Here is a 14,588-nt window from a genome sequence, read left to right as displayed (position 1 = left end):
CTCCCCTTAAAAATGCAGAAATAACACATTTTAAAGTTTTTAAACATTCCCCACATCTTCTCATATAAAAAAAAGGAGGAAACTAATTGAGTTCATTGCTTTTTTTGCAATCAGTTTACTAATCTAAAGATTTCTTCTTCTTTACATGAAGGTGTCATGACATCTCACTTCACCCAGAAAAGCCAGAGCATCTAAGCTATGGTGGTAGCTCGATTCTCTGTAGCAAATCTAGGCACCTGCAAAGTGATTCATTCTCCCTGTTGCAGACATAAGACAGGATGAAGTGCTCTCTGGCAATGCTTCACACTCTACTGATTGCAGAGGAAATAGTTTGGATTTAACACTTGAGATTTAATGGCCAAATTTAGATAATGCGTACCTTTAAGAAGTCACGGTCACAATCAGATCCATCTTCTAAATCGAAGGCTATAAAACTATAGTTGAGTGTGTTCCCCTTTGTAGCTTGGATAGTCCAGTAGCAGTGCTCATTTAATGGGTAGTTATTTGGATAATTTAAACTTTCCAATATGCCATGGCTACGATTAACAATCAGTACATTCTGGCAAACTGAAAAAGAAGTGATAACAAATTGTATTTTTGCAGTGCTTACTAACTCAGGATCTCAAAAAATTACCAGTTGAACTTACTGATAGCATTACAAGGTGAGAAATACTTTTATTCACAGATTAGAGAAGAGAAATAATGAACAAGGAGAATGGTGACCTATTGAAGAACATATGCATATGATGTAACCAAAATCCAGGTTTCCCAAACATGACACTTGCAGATTCATCAGTTTGAGGAGGGTCCTCAACAAAGATTGACTAACAGATTAAAGTGGTTTATTTCAGCAAACTGGAAAAAAATTATAATGCCTGGCTAAAGCAACAAAGTGAAAGTATGCTACTTGTATTGGATTTTTTAGCTTTAAGAACCAGAACTGATGATTAAATTCTTTAAAAAGGAGCCACGATCTTCTTTGTGAGTCATCCAAGAGTATCCTAATATAAGAACTGGACAATCACCTGGAGTAAAGAGACCTTTCCTTGAAGTACAGAAACAAAAAAGAAACTAAACTAGATAAAGAATGAAATTACATTAGGTCAGTGAGTCTCATTTTCCTGTACCCATCTTTCACAGAAAGTACTGATGTGGGCAGTCCCTCATCTGGAGACAGCATACAGCAAATATCAGGAGCAGGCCTGTAATGTACAGAGAAGAAGTTGACAGGAAGCGGGAAGAAAGACTTGCTGTTTGCTCTGTACAGCCAATCTGCATTGTCTGAACAGCAGGGATAGCTGAGATGAGCTTGCAAAACTCTTCTACTGTCTGTCACTATGGATAATACACCTACCTGCTGCAAAGGTTTTTATTCTTTCTAAGTTATTTACAGAGCAGCAAGGTCTGTGTTTTTAGGACTTCAAAATGTTCAGGATACAGCTGAAGGAAGGTCAGGGTCAGGTGGAGTGGAGCTTGTCTGCAAAGCTACACTGAAGCATACAACTGCTTGAAAGGACAGGATGAAGAGCACAAAAGGGATTTTGAAGAATGCAAGATGGGTGAAAGCTGCTACACCCTGCCATCAGGATTTATTAGAAACATATCAGACACAATGGTGCCTTTTAATGCTAACCTGATTTTGTGTTTTCGTTTGCAATGATTTTCAATTATCATTACGTTTCTTTCATGTACACATAAATGCATCTGGCATCTAAGCATCCTTATTTTAGACCACTCACTATATAATTTTAACTTTCAGATAAGACATTGAAAGTTTTCTCTGACACATCTCAGGATTAAATATGAATGTAAAATGTAGCTCACATTATCTGATAGCTCAGGTTCTGCATCTGAGTGCTTTGAAAGTGCTCTTTCTATTTAATTAATGGAAGGGGGAGAACCCTTTTCTAACAGATCTGTTTGACTTTGTCGTATAAAAAGTACATGGTAGATGAAACTGTGATATCTTTGAGAAATGAGGGAGCCAAAACTCCCTCTCTCTTCTAATTATTTTATGTGCCATGTGTGGATGAATAGCTTTGGGTTTTTTACAATCCATTTACTATTGTCCAAAACTAGGACAACTCAAAGTCTATAAACCTGCAGCAATGCCTATTACTTGGGCATGTCATATTTAGAGTATGCAAAAATTCTTGCAAATCATTTTGTATGTAGTGAAGTTTCATATCTTCCTACATACATTTAACCATATATGCTAGAGAGTATAAAGAGAAAAGTAAACACTAGGATGATATCCAAGCTTATGAGTGAGAACAAAATAGCTTTAATGTTTCATGTATCTTCTTGGATTTTTCTCCAAATGCTATTATTCTGATACTTCTGGGGTAGAAACATATAACAAAGAAAAAAATGTTTGCAAGAAAAATGGTGCCCTTACCATAAAACATAAAAAAATAATTTTTTTGAAGTGTTCCAGGTAAGTTAAATGATCCCAAGCACCCAAAAAATCAGGAGGCTGAGTGAGCAGGAGAGCAAGAGCAGTCCAGTCTACTACATTATGGACTTCTAGCACTTATTACTCTGAGTAAATCTGGAGTGGTAAGTGCTACTGGTGCAGGTAATAGAAGTAGAGCCACCTCACCAGCTTTCTTTCAGGGAGGAGATAATCTCCATCACAGGTAAATGGGCAGGTAGTTTTTAGCTCTCTGTTCTGTGACGGTAGTAGACAAGAAAATCTGTGTCAATAACATGTTCTATACATTGTCCCCTATTCATAAATAGGCAGCAACATGGGCTGCAAGAAGCAGTTTCAGAAACAAGCTGAACTGTAGAAACAGATTTTTCTCGTCTTCTTTTACTTACCTTGCTTGTATGTGGCTAAAAAACCTCCACCTTGCAGACTGCTATCTGTCCTTAGTTTTACATAGACGTTCTCTCCACTGGATCGGATGAGTTGTGGTATCTGACTCCCACAGAATTTACCTAGCTGTCTAGCATTACTGCTGTTGCCATCATACACCTAAAACAACAACAAAAAGAGAATAAAGCTGACAGCATTACAAATACAAGTAATTTCCCCCTGACAAATGTCTGCTGAATGCATTGTTACACTGCATAGGAGAGGTTAAATTCTATTCCTGCTCAGAGGAAGCCTGACAGGCATTTCAGAAACAAGCAGATCAGGAGAAAAAGAGGAAGCCAGTAGCCAAATAGTGATAGATTTTTAGGGGCTTATCCACCAAGAGGGGGAAACTGCAGCCCATTTCAAATCTATTAGAAATATTCAAATTATTTATGCAACAATTCAGATATGAAATTTGGGATTAAAAATAGGGTTACTGACACTGTTGTGCTTTTTTTCTTATAATTTAGCAAGAGAGCATACTAGGGCCTTGGCCCTAAATACAGGAAATTCAAAATGTATAGGCAGATTCTTGTTTCAGTGGCCTTTTCTATCAGGACATAAACTCTTTTCTTACCAGCAGCTACACAGACACTGCTGCCTTACCTCTTACTTCTCTCATCACATACATCATTTTGTATGTGGTGAAGTTCCACATCTTCCTACATGCTTTTAACCACATATGGTTGTTAAATGCACATATGCATTTATGGAGCCAACTGTGACAAGGTACATACCGCAAGGTAATCAAAGTTGCAATGCGGGTGATGCTCTAGATGGAACTGTTCAAACTGGATTTCGAATGGTGTTCCTTGGTTTCCTCTAAGCAACCAGTAACACTCTGAACTGTGGTAATACGGCATGGGGTAATTGGGAGACATCAAGATACCAGAGGCTGCTATGAAAGTTCCACCACAACCTGGAAATGGCAAAGAAACCAAACCAACCTTGAACACCTAGAAAAGCAGAGAATCAGACATTGTGCAAGAGTCACACTACTGACCTCCTTCATATGCCCTGAACATCTTCAGTGAAGCTCCAAAAAGGTGAACCTTACTAATGGTGTTGTGAGCAGAAGACAGCGCATAGCACCTAGAAATATTAACTACCTAATTTGAAGAGTGCTCCTGATACACAGTTTATCTTCAAACAGAAACCTCTCCAATAAATTCTTGATTACTGTTCTCTTAAACATACAAGAACATTGATGCTATACTATATGTAGGGAATAGTATAACTTTCCCTGTGGAGAAAAATAAATCCTAAGGATCAAGAAAGTTGTATCCTTGATCTTAACATGACTATACATTACTATGCAATTAGAAGATAGATTTTGGAAGATGGGAAGCAGAAAAGATGTGGGGGAAAACATGAGAAATTAAATACGTATGGGGGATCAAAAATGAGATGTGTAAAATGGCTTTATATTTGATGTGGTCTTTTTACCTGATGATGTACTGTCCCACTCTGCTGAAAATCCTTTTCTTGTGCCAAATCTGTCACTTACGAACTTTATCCACAGCTTGTTACTATGAGAGATTATAAGTGGAGGCGGGTCTGTGCTACAGTATCTTCCAAGAGAAGGAGAAGTTTCATAGCCTCCATCTCTAGAATAGTAGAGAAGAAATACCTTTCAAAGAGGGAAACCATGAGAAACGTTAACAAATCAAAAACCTGGGGATTCTTTCAGGCTTGTGAAAGACTAATCATGGCTCTTCATCTTCCACAAAAATACAGCTACCAAATACTGGATGTGTCCTGCTACTTGCAGTAAGAAGTCCCACTACAAGCATCTACTTGCTGGATGTGTCCACCCTCTCATCTCAGCAGCCTGTCTAGGGTCTGTCAATATAATGACAGATTCAAGAAGTGTCTCAAGAAGACTTGATGCTGCAGAGGCAGGACTTCCTCCATATTCTATGATGTAGCAGTCATTAGTGTAACCAAAGTTAATCTTCTAATTTGAAGAAATAAGACTTTGCTCCCTTCTCACTGTTTAGTCTCTCATGAAATCAAATGAACTGACATATTAAAAAAAATGCTTATTTGCCACCACACAAATGGGAACCCATTTCTCAGAACTGATATGATGCATGTTTTAAATACATTTTTAGCCTTCAAAATTGTTTCTACAACCACTCATTTCCTATTTTTAAATTAAGTACTATTCCCTAGTACCATAATCAGGATGCACATCTAATGTTCTGGTTTGCTACATGTCTCGTGGGATTAAAAAAGATGATGACAACCTCATTATCATTTGTTTTCATATGATCATAAAATGCTTATGGTTGGAAGAGACCTTAAAGCTCATCCAGTTCAATCCCTTCCACTAGACCAGGTTGCTCAAAGCCCCATTCAACCTGGCCTTGAACACTGCCAGGGATGGGGCAGCCACAGCTTCCTTGGGCAGCCTGTGCCAGTGCCTCACAGCCCTCACAGTAAAGAATTTTTTGAACCTTATCTTTAAATGCTTTCATATTATAAATACCATACAGTCATAGGATAATAATAAATACATTTATATGTGCATATGAGAGTGATCTTGATATAATGCTTTGTAGGTGGACAGAAGTACTTGCAATTACTTTTTCACATGTTTATAGCTGGTTTTGAGAGAAATTTCTATTTAGACTTTGCCACTCTGATTTCTTGTCATCCTCCCTGCTTAAACTGCTCAAAGAAGTCTCAGGTTACTGGCAGCTGAATATATGTGCCATAACCTCCCCACACTTGCATCTCGGCCTCTGCAGCTCTGGTCAGATGAACAATTAGTTGACCGAATGCAATTTATCAGAGGACACCTCAGGAAAAGAAACAGGAGTGCCACCTCACCTAAGACTTATATAGCTACTTTATTCAACAGTATCAGATTTTATGAGACATTCTGAAAATCCAGTTAGGGTAGCAGCCATGTGCTGAGTTGCACGTAGCAATGTTCTGGCCATGTCTTAAAACCTGTTTAATGTTGCTATGCTCTTCACACTGAAAACAGAGTTAGAGTTGTGCAATAAATGAATGTTTTCAGTTCTTGAGGTGAAAAAAAAGAACTCCGAACCTGTTATAATTAAGGCATTAACTGTTGGAATAAAGTTAGATTAAATTTAATCTCAGATTGTTATTTTAAAATTAAAAACCTCAAACACACTTTACTTAGAAAACACTGAAAAAGCCTTTCAGTTTTTCATAACTTTCTCCAGTTTGCATGTACAGCTGAAAACAATCTACTCTAATTCCAGAGGAATTCAGCAGGAATCCAGAATCTCAATACTGCAACTTCTGCAAGCAGCTTTTTGCTTAGTTCTAAAAAATAAAACACTATTTATCAAAGAATAACCTGTATAGAATATCTGGTATAATATTCAGAATGAGTTTTATTGTGGTGCTTAACAAGGCAGTGGAAATGCATGGCACTCTTGGCATGCTCAGAGTGAAAAAGCACACTGGCATTCTGCAGACATGGTTCCTTTAGAGAGCTGGCTTGTGAGGATGAAAATGGATGCGCAGACACTGCCAAGATCTGTTCCCTGATCTTCCTAGGCACAGAGGTGAGGCTGACAAGTCAGTAGTTTCCAGGGTCCTCCTTTCTACCCTTTTTAAAAATGGATGCAATGTTTCCCCTTCTCCAGTCTCCAGGGATTTCACCTGGCTGCCACAATTTTTCAAATATCATGGAGAATATGTCACAAAACAGGCAATAAAACTTTTTTCTCCTCTAAGGAATCCAATCAGATGCAGTACATGGGAACACAGTAAACATACTCCGCTTGCTCTGAGAACTGGAATTTAAGCAGTGGAAAAGCCAACAGAGGAACAGAATGAGAGGAGGAAAAGGTAGCCTTGAAGGTTCTCTGTTCTTTTCCCACATTGACAGAACAGGTCTGTAGTTAAAAATTAGCTTCTGAGCATTCTTAAGTGGATTTGGACAACTACCATGGTTACCAATGATAAGGATGAAAGAAATAATTAGGCTTGCCTGATTTCTACATAATCTTGTGTACAGCGTTTATTCCCTTCCAAGGTGAAGTCGGTGAAGTTCAGAACAATCTGTCTGTTTATTTCCACGGTGATGGTGTATATGCACTCTGTCTGGATAGGGTAGTTATTGGGATAGTTTGGAGATGTTAGCACACCAGTTTCAGTACTGTAGATGTGTGAGCACACTTTGAAAAGAAAAGAAGTATGGATTAGTTTAACATGTATCTTAAATTAACAGGAAATTTCTATTCCCAATAGGCAGAAGAACAAACATCCTGTGCTCCTTTGCATTACAACTCTTCCTGGACACATCTTACTTACTGTCATCACTATAAACTAAAACCAGAATACAGCTGTTTATATGGATCTCTTCTATTTAAGTTGATTTGTTCAGTTTTTACCAGAATACTGTGTCTAAATAGGCATGTAAGAGTAGTCTCGGCTGCCTAAATTGGCTTTGACATAAAACTCAGGTAAGCAGAGAAAAATAAGTGTCTTGACCACCACAAAAAAAAATACACATAAAATTCTGGGCTGGATCTGATGACCCCGGAGACTCATTCTGATCTTCCATTCCCCTGCTTCAGGTTCTACAGGTTGTAAATATAAGAAATGAAAGTAGATTTCTTAAACACTGTCTATCAAATAAGCAGGATTGGACTAAATATCAAATACAACTGAAAGAGCAAGAAAAATATAATTATACTCACTTTAAGCTGGTTGGCACAGATCTCTGAAATCTTTCTCACACAGCACAGCTGCAGTTTAGTAATACTTGTGCTTAACACTTCAATTTGTATAATAACTTGGGGGAGAGAATGAAGTTACAGTGCAGGCCCTCCATGTCTAAGGTGGGTCATTTCCATGTCTATTCTCCATTCATTCTAACTACTAAAATGCTTTTGCACTTATAGGTGTCTTTGTAATGGTATATTTCTGCATTCTTGGTCATCTGGAAGGCCTCTGTTGAAAATGTTTTTTGTGAGATAAATAGCCCAAAAGCTAGCTATCAGACTCAAGTTCCTAATTCTTCACAAGGAGAAGAAACATGACACAGAAACAGGTCAATAATTTTCTGCCATTGGGCTGTACTTTGATATAGACAAGTCAAAAAGGTTTCATGACCTAGTTTACCTAAAATTATGATCTATTAAATCCTTGATCTAGGATTTTAGTAATTTGTGTGTTCCATCACAGATACACTCTAATGTATGCATATAACAATTAGGGTACTCCTGGTCATATTAAAAAGCTTGTGATGCTTTAGAAATCCTTATAAGTCCATTGCTGTGCTGCCAGCTCCTGTGGTGTTTCATGACACGTAGGGCTAATCAACAAACCCCAGATTCTTAAGTCATATGATTTCTTGAGTAGCCTGCCTGTAGGGTTAGAAATCTATCCCAAGTTTTTTCCCAACAGCTCACTACACAAATGCAAAATTCAAATGAAAATGTGTTTATTAGATTACTTATTTTTAACTAATTATTTCTTCCTGGTTTTGGAAAGGTAAGTGCCTGATTCATGCACACATAATGGTTAGAGCTGTTGCAATACTGCCATTCCTTATCCACTGAGAGGCTGAGACCATGAATACTAGCTTTCAGCCTTAAGAATATTACCATTGATGTACTTGATAAGGGTCTTTATGGTAAAATGAGTAACATAGAAGCCACGATATCTTTATCAACCCCTTTAAGAGCAATTTCCACAAAATTGTCCAGGATCCCTCCCTCACCAGTTTGCTTTCTTGGGAACAATCCATACAGAGACCCATATCCCACATGTGTTTTTTTAACTGGATGCTGCATATTGCTCTACACTTCACATAAGAATCTTCTCATGATCTAAGGGATAAATACAGAAGGTAGAACAACGACTGACTGAGAAATGTCAGACTTCTGACTACAGTGAAATAAATCCAAGTGTATACAGAGCATACGCTGCTATGAGGATTAGAAAAAGCATAAATGAACCCATAGTTTTTGACAGCCAACTCTCTTCTGGTAACTGGATTCATCCATTATGTTCTACTCTCAGCAGTAAAGCTGACACTCCCCTTTTTCATTCACCTCACTAACACAGCATTTGGGAGTGTGCTTGGGCAGTACTAGTTCTTCCAGTGAAAACTGTTAGCAAAGTTAGCAGAGAAAAGTACTTTGACTCATTTGCCAAAGTTCAGAATGCAGTCTAATGCCATAATGTGGTTATTCCATGCTTGGAAAAACAATTAATTTGGTTTAGTTTTAAGACATTTACCACAGCTCATGAAAAGCAGAAAGAGGTGGCAACTGTCAAGGACAATCACACATCTTGTTTTGCCAGTGTGTGAGGTTTTGAAAGCTATCCACTCTGCTTCTTGGGTTTGATACTGACTGTGCATGCTCTTCTGAAAAAAATGCCATAAATGGCAGTAACCCACTGCAATAGCCAACAGCGGATAAAAATGACAGGTTTTGTACCACTCCCTTGTGCAATCTTGCATACTGCAGAAAACTATATCCATGTCTTTTCCCATAAGCTGCCACAAATCTAATTCATTCAAAATAAAACTACAGTTTAAAATGTAAAGTGGGAGTTTTCTTTCAATCTCACTCTGCCAAAGGAAAACTGGGATCCCTAACAATTAGATCTTCATGTAATATTATGCATCTTTAGAAAGAAAAAGGAAGAGACTAGCACATAAAGTATATGCCTCTCCATAGGAAATGGAAAAGCACATCTGCACTTCAGGGCCTTCTGTTACTGCTGCTGGCAGATGCTAACAGGCTTAATTTTTACCAAGAAAGCACACAAAGGTCTTTTGCAGCATTTCGGATCCAAACTCCTTGGAAACACTTGGTACAGCTGTTCAAAAAGCACATCTGACCCTCTTCTGCTATTTTACACATGAACACCCATACTATAAAGTCATATATGCACAGACAGGCATAAATAAGCAGACTAATACCCTGGTCAAACATAACCACGTTATGGTGGCCTAACAAGCAGTCAATGGCCAGGTGATTGAGCTTTTTTCCTGAGACATGGGATGAGCTGAGTAGATGCCCAAAATGCATGCAGGACTTCAACTTTTTCTTCTGTCTTAGCTCAGCCCCATTCAACTATGCCCTGTATCTCTGTGCACACATATTTATCAGACATTACTTTCCATTCTTGTCACTGCCCACCCAGATGAAGAGAAAAGCAAGCCAGCATCCTCGCTGGGTTCAGTCAACAAGATGGCAACTGTGATCTCAACTTGTATTCAGTATCAAGAGGTTAACAAATCCATACATTGCTTTCAGGTGCACTTTAAAGCTCATGGGTTCACAAATGTTTTTCTGTCTTTCCTCATCCTTCTCAAAGTCTGACTTCTCCAGTCAGTCACTTTCAGCTACCATACATCATACAATTCAGCTATTTAAAACCAAGTTACCCCTTTTGAGAAATAACAGCAATCACAACTCAGAATGAAAAGGAGGAAAAATGTAATCTTTCACCAAAGCCAAAGAAAGACAAGGAATAAAAACTCTACCAGTAAGGCAGTCTGTAAAAAACCTTGCTAAGGCTGAATTTTCTCAGCAGAAAGGATGAAATGAAGCCTCTTTAATGAAACAAACAAATGAAAGAAAAAATAAAAAGAAAAAAATATTCCATCCAAAACCTTAATTCAAAGTAAAACAAATAAATTCTTACTTACTTGCTGAGGGGAAGAAGTTGAGGACAATAAAATGCATACACTGACTCTAGTGCTATTATTATTGGAATATTGTGGCCTAGATCTTTCAAGACCCTGAATCCTTTCAAAGATTTTTCAGTAACTACATGGATTATTTGTGGTGTGGTCAGCCAAGATGAGCAAAGGAAAACCCTAAAATCTATCTTAACACTTAGGTGGCTGTTGTGATATTCATCTATCTGGTATTTGAGACCTGGACTCTAGGAAATAACTCAGGATATTGCCTTCCTTTCCATGTGACTTTTGCCTCTAAAAGACCAACAGACAGACAAGAACTAAGCACTGGAGGCACAGGTAGTTTCAGTGGGCAATATACACTTAAACAACTGTGTATCACATGGTCATGTTTACTGAAGGATTCCATTTGTATTGCTGCCATATAAGCTATGCATGGCTACTACTTGGCAGAGTGTTAAAGCAATTGTTTGCACTTTATGGATGATGGCCATGACTGTATCTTGAGGCATTCAAAATTTTTGGCAGAAAATAGAGCTTTGCCATTATTTTTAGGCTAGTTTTCAACTAATCAATGTATCACAGATAAACTATGCTAACAGAAACAGTGTTTGCTAAGATGCAGGGAGAAAAAAATTAGTTTTGTTTTACATAAAAATATTTTTTCACTCCTACTTACCCTTTTTATTTAACTCTTATTTTTTCATTTTCTTAAATAATCTTGTCAATTTTGTCAACAGTTCATTCTCTGTAAAACAACCCTAGGCAAAAGCCTATTGAAATGTCTAATAAGAACCAGAACAGCTTTGACCAGTTCTGATATTTGTTACACTCTAGCTTTCTCAGAAACCATAGCTCAAAAATATGAAAGAGTCTTACTGCACAAGAAACATTATTAATACCATATTTTCCTTAGCAGAAAAATGGAAACAGGCAGCAGATGTAAAGAAAAAAAACAAAACTCTATATAGCTTTGGTAAATCTCTCAGATATGATTATGTTCAGCAAATTGCTACCTTAGTGTAACTGGATATACGTAAGATGAATATCAGGCCTAAACATCTCTCAGTGGGAAAACTAAACTTGATACGATTTCAGGGAAGTGGGGAGTTGCTTCTCACAGCAAAGTCCACATACACACATCTGCTTGCCTTCTCTCAGGCCATAGAAGCTTCAAAACACTTTATTCTTAATTAAAAACAAACAAATGTTAGCAGTCCAGTACTTATGACAACTTCATAATACTGCTATGCTTGTGCAGATACCAAAAGAAACAAACCTCTGTAAAGAAAATAGATCATCATTTCAACCTCTCCATAAGTTTATTGCTCTCAGTTTCAGTAGTTACCTGCTTCTTTGATATATTTATACAAACTATAGTGGTTGGAATGAAAAAGCATTTATTCTAGAGATCATAGTTCTAGGTCTAAGTGAGAATAATTGAAAGTTAGACCTGTTTAACTGAAGAGTAGTAGAGATATATGTGTTAATTATGGGAAAAAAAAATCATGTCTGTTGTTTAGAGTTTGGATAAAGGTGTTATATAATTTTAACTTCATATAAACATTTTACACAGTTTCTAGTTGTTCACAACATTAAAGAGAAAAGACTTGCATTTTTCAGGCACAGTTTGAAACCATTCCAGGGACAGTGTTGATGCAGCTAGAACCTTGCACGATGCATACAGCATTGTTTTGAATAAAAGATGAGAAAATCCAATCACCATGGTGTTGGTAAAGGAGGGGAATATGGAAGAGAGGAGGCAGAGCAGCAAAGCTGAACAGCACTGAGGTAACTAACAACCAGAGAAACAGATGAGGTTACACAGAGACAAAAATAGAGATTAATATTGAGTAAAGAATATTTTAATCTTGATGAGCTGTGAGAAGAGCTGCTACAAGAACAGCTAGGAGGGAACCAAATCTACCTATGAAATATTAATCTGAGGTAAAAGGAAAAATACATTTGCAGAAGTTAGCGTGCATCTGCAAAAACAAGATCATAAAAGATTTTATAAGGCTGTCAATTCCACAATTTCCCACTAGTAAGAACTCAGGTTTTAAACTACAGAGTCTTTCTTGGAAAGATTTTTTAAAAGTAGAACTTGGGGTTTGGCCTGTTACTTTCTAACAAACAAAAATTTCCTCCTTGGAATAGCTCTCATTAAATCTCAATTGTTCTTACTGGCTTTTTTTTTCATGCCAGATAACTCAATGAATGAATGCAGCTGAGAAAATTGATTACTTGGATTTGTAAGTTATCTGATAGTGAATAAACACATAGTGGCAAAATCTGTACCAGTCTCACCTACACACACGCTTGAGAGATTAAATAATAGCCAAATTTTCCAAGGTGTCACCAAGAAAGCTGTTATATTTCACAAGGCAGAAATTGGAGATTTTTCTGGTTTTAAACAGGTTGGAGAAACTCAGAAAGTAGGAAAAAATAAATTATTGAAGAAACTAAGGGCAAACAAGGAGCAGCTGTTGGTAGTTATGGCTGCATAGATAAGTACAGTGAATTTGGGGTATTCATCTAATAAGTCGCTCATAGTCTGCACTCATACTCACAAACCACCTAGAAACTGATTAATGATGGATACACAAGTAACCCAGCTACTTTTTTTTTCATTGTCTTACTCTGTATCTTCTGCAGTTTAATTCTGCTAGCAGAACCTGTCCCTCTTCTACTACAGATCTGCGTTCAGCAATGAGTGGAGCAATAGCAGACCCATGGCTATTGGGTCTATAAAACTGGTAGTTACAGTCTTTTATCAAGAGGTCGCTTTTTCAAGTGCAAAGAACTAAGGAAATGAATGGTCTTTTTTCTCTTCAGTAGTCTTTTTCCCCTTAAAAGGCAATACTCAGAACAGTTTTAAGGCATAACAGGAGCCTTGAACTAGTGGAGACAGAAACATCACATTCTGTTGTAATAAAAAGAAAGACAGCTTGTGCTTTCAGGTTATTTTTCTGCTTTATAAAATTTCATCCTATATGACCTTTTCTGCCCATCATCAATATCGAACCTTAATAGCAACTAAATTAAATTTATGGCACCTAAGAGTCTCCCATGCAAGTGAGTTGTTCACAGTAGCAAAGCTTCCTAGATCACACATACTCAGCTCAGAACGGACAAAGCAAAGTCCGAAAATATCTTGCCTAAATAATTAATGTAGTTCTGTCATGTCAGCTCTTACTGGGGTTTTAAAGAAAAAGGCAGTTTTGTTTATAGAAATTGCTTTCTGATTTTCTAGAGAGGAAAAAGCTTGTGAATAAAGTAGGATAAATAAGAAAGGGTAGAAGAAGCATCAAGCAGTCTTCTGTTAACACAGAAAATAATGTTTCTGCTCCACATAGTAGTTATTTACAGTGACAGATGAAAGCATTTAATTTGCATAACGAACAGACTGACATATTACCTTTTGATGCATCCAGGGAGATATAATCAGCTGAAAAACCCTCAGATGCAATGCTGTGATGGGTCACGAAGTACAACGTCACGATGTTGCCACCACTAGTGAGTGATGGTGGAATTGATCTTCCACAGTACCTGCAGCAAAAACATGCCGCAGATCAAATAGCAGTACTTTATGAAATGTTTGTATTACTAGAAGGGGACTCAGCTTTCTTGCAAAGTTTGAACAGCTACACATACACAAATTTCTCCTTTGTATGGCACAGATCCCAGGCATATACCCTGTATCATGGGACTAAATAGCAAATGTACAAGGAAACGTACAAGTCTAACTTATGGCAAAATCAGAGAAGAAACAGTTCATCAAGTTGCCAAACTCATAATAAAATTATTCTGCACTGTACCTATAACATATTCTCTTCTTTTGTAGGAGTCAGAGTAGCTGGCCAAAAACTAAGGGTGCAAAACACTCTCCATTATGAGAGTCATTTGCTTCTTATTTTCAAAAATTCTGCCATGTCAGCCAACTATTTTACAGTCTGTAGCTGCATCTGAATACTACTCCCAAGTAGTACAGATGTTCTTGAATTCTAGGGTGGCAAGAAAACCCTGCCTATACCCCAGTTGGAGAAGGGGAAAAAAATAAAAGATTCTTCCCTA

At 37.4% G+C, this 14,588-nt stretch overlaps 1 protein-coding gene across 1 annotated transcript in view; it reads right to left on the bottom strand.

Annotated features, from left to right (window-relative positions):
- Positions 1 to 14,588, bottom strand: part of CUBN (cubilin) — a 143,557-nt gene that overhangs the window by 100,690 nt on the left and 28,279 nt on the right. The window contains exons 22-27 of the mRNA XM_005152954.2: positions 13,933 to 14,063; positions 6,840 to 7,026; positions 4,310 to 4,470; positions 3,601 to 3,782; positions 2,824 to 2,980; positions 380 to 567 (exon numbers count right to left, since the gene is read on the bottom strand). Coding sequence (XP_005153011.2) covers positions 380 to 567; positions 2,824 to 2,980; positions 3,601 to 3,782; positions 4,310 to 4,470; positions 6,840 to 7,026; positions 13,933 to 14,063 — 1,006 coding nt within the window. The remainder of the gene's footprint in view (positions 1 to 379; positions 568 to 2,823; positions 2,981 to 3,600; positions 3,783 to 4,309; positions 4,471 to 6,839; positions 7,027 to 13,932; positions 14,064 to 14,588) is intronic.

The sequence above is a fragment of the Melopsittacus undulatus genome, chromosome 1, assembly GCF_012275295.1.
Source record: "Melopsittacus undulatus isolate bMelUnd1 chromosome 1, bMelUnd1.mat.Z, whole genome shotgun sequence".
NCBI classification, from domain to species: domain Eukaryota; kingdom Metazoa; phylum Chordata; class Aves; order Psittaciformes; family Psittaculidae; genus Melopsittacus; species Melopsittacus undulatus.
Note: the sequence above shows the minus strand (reverse complement) of the source record. Positions and strands in the feature narration are given on the sequence as shown.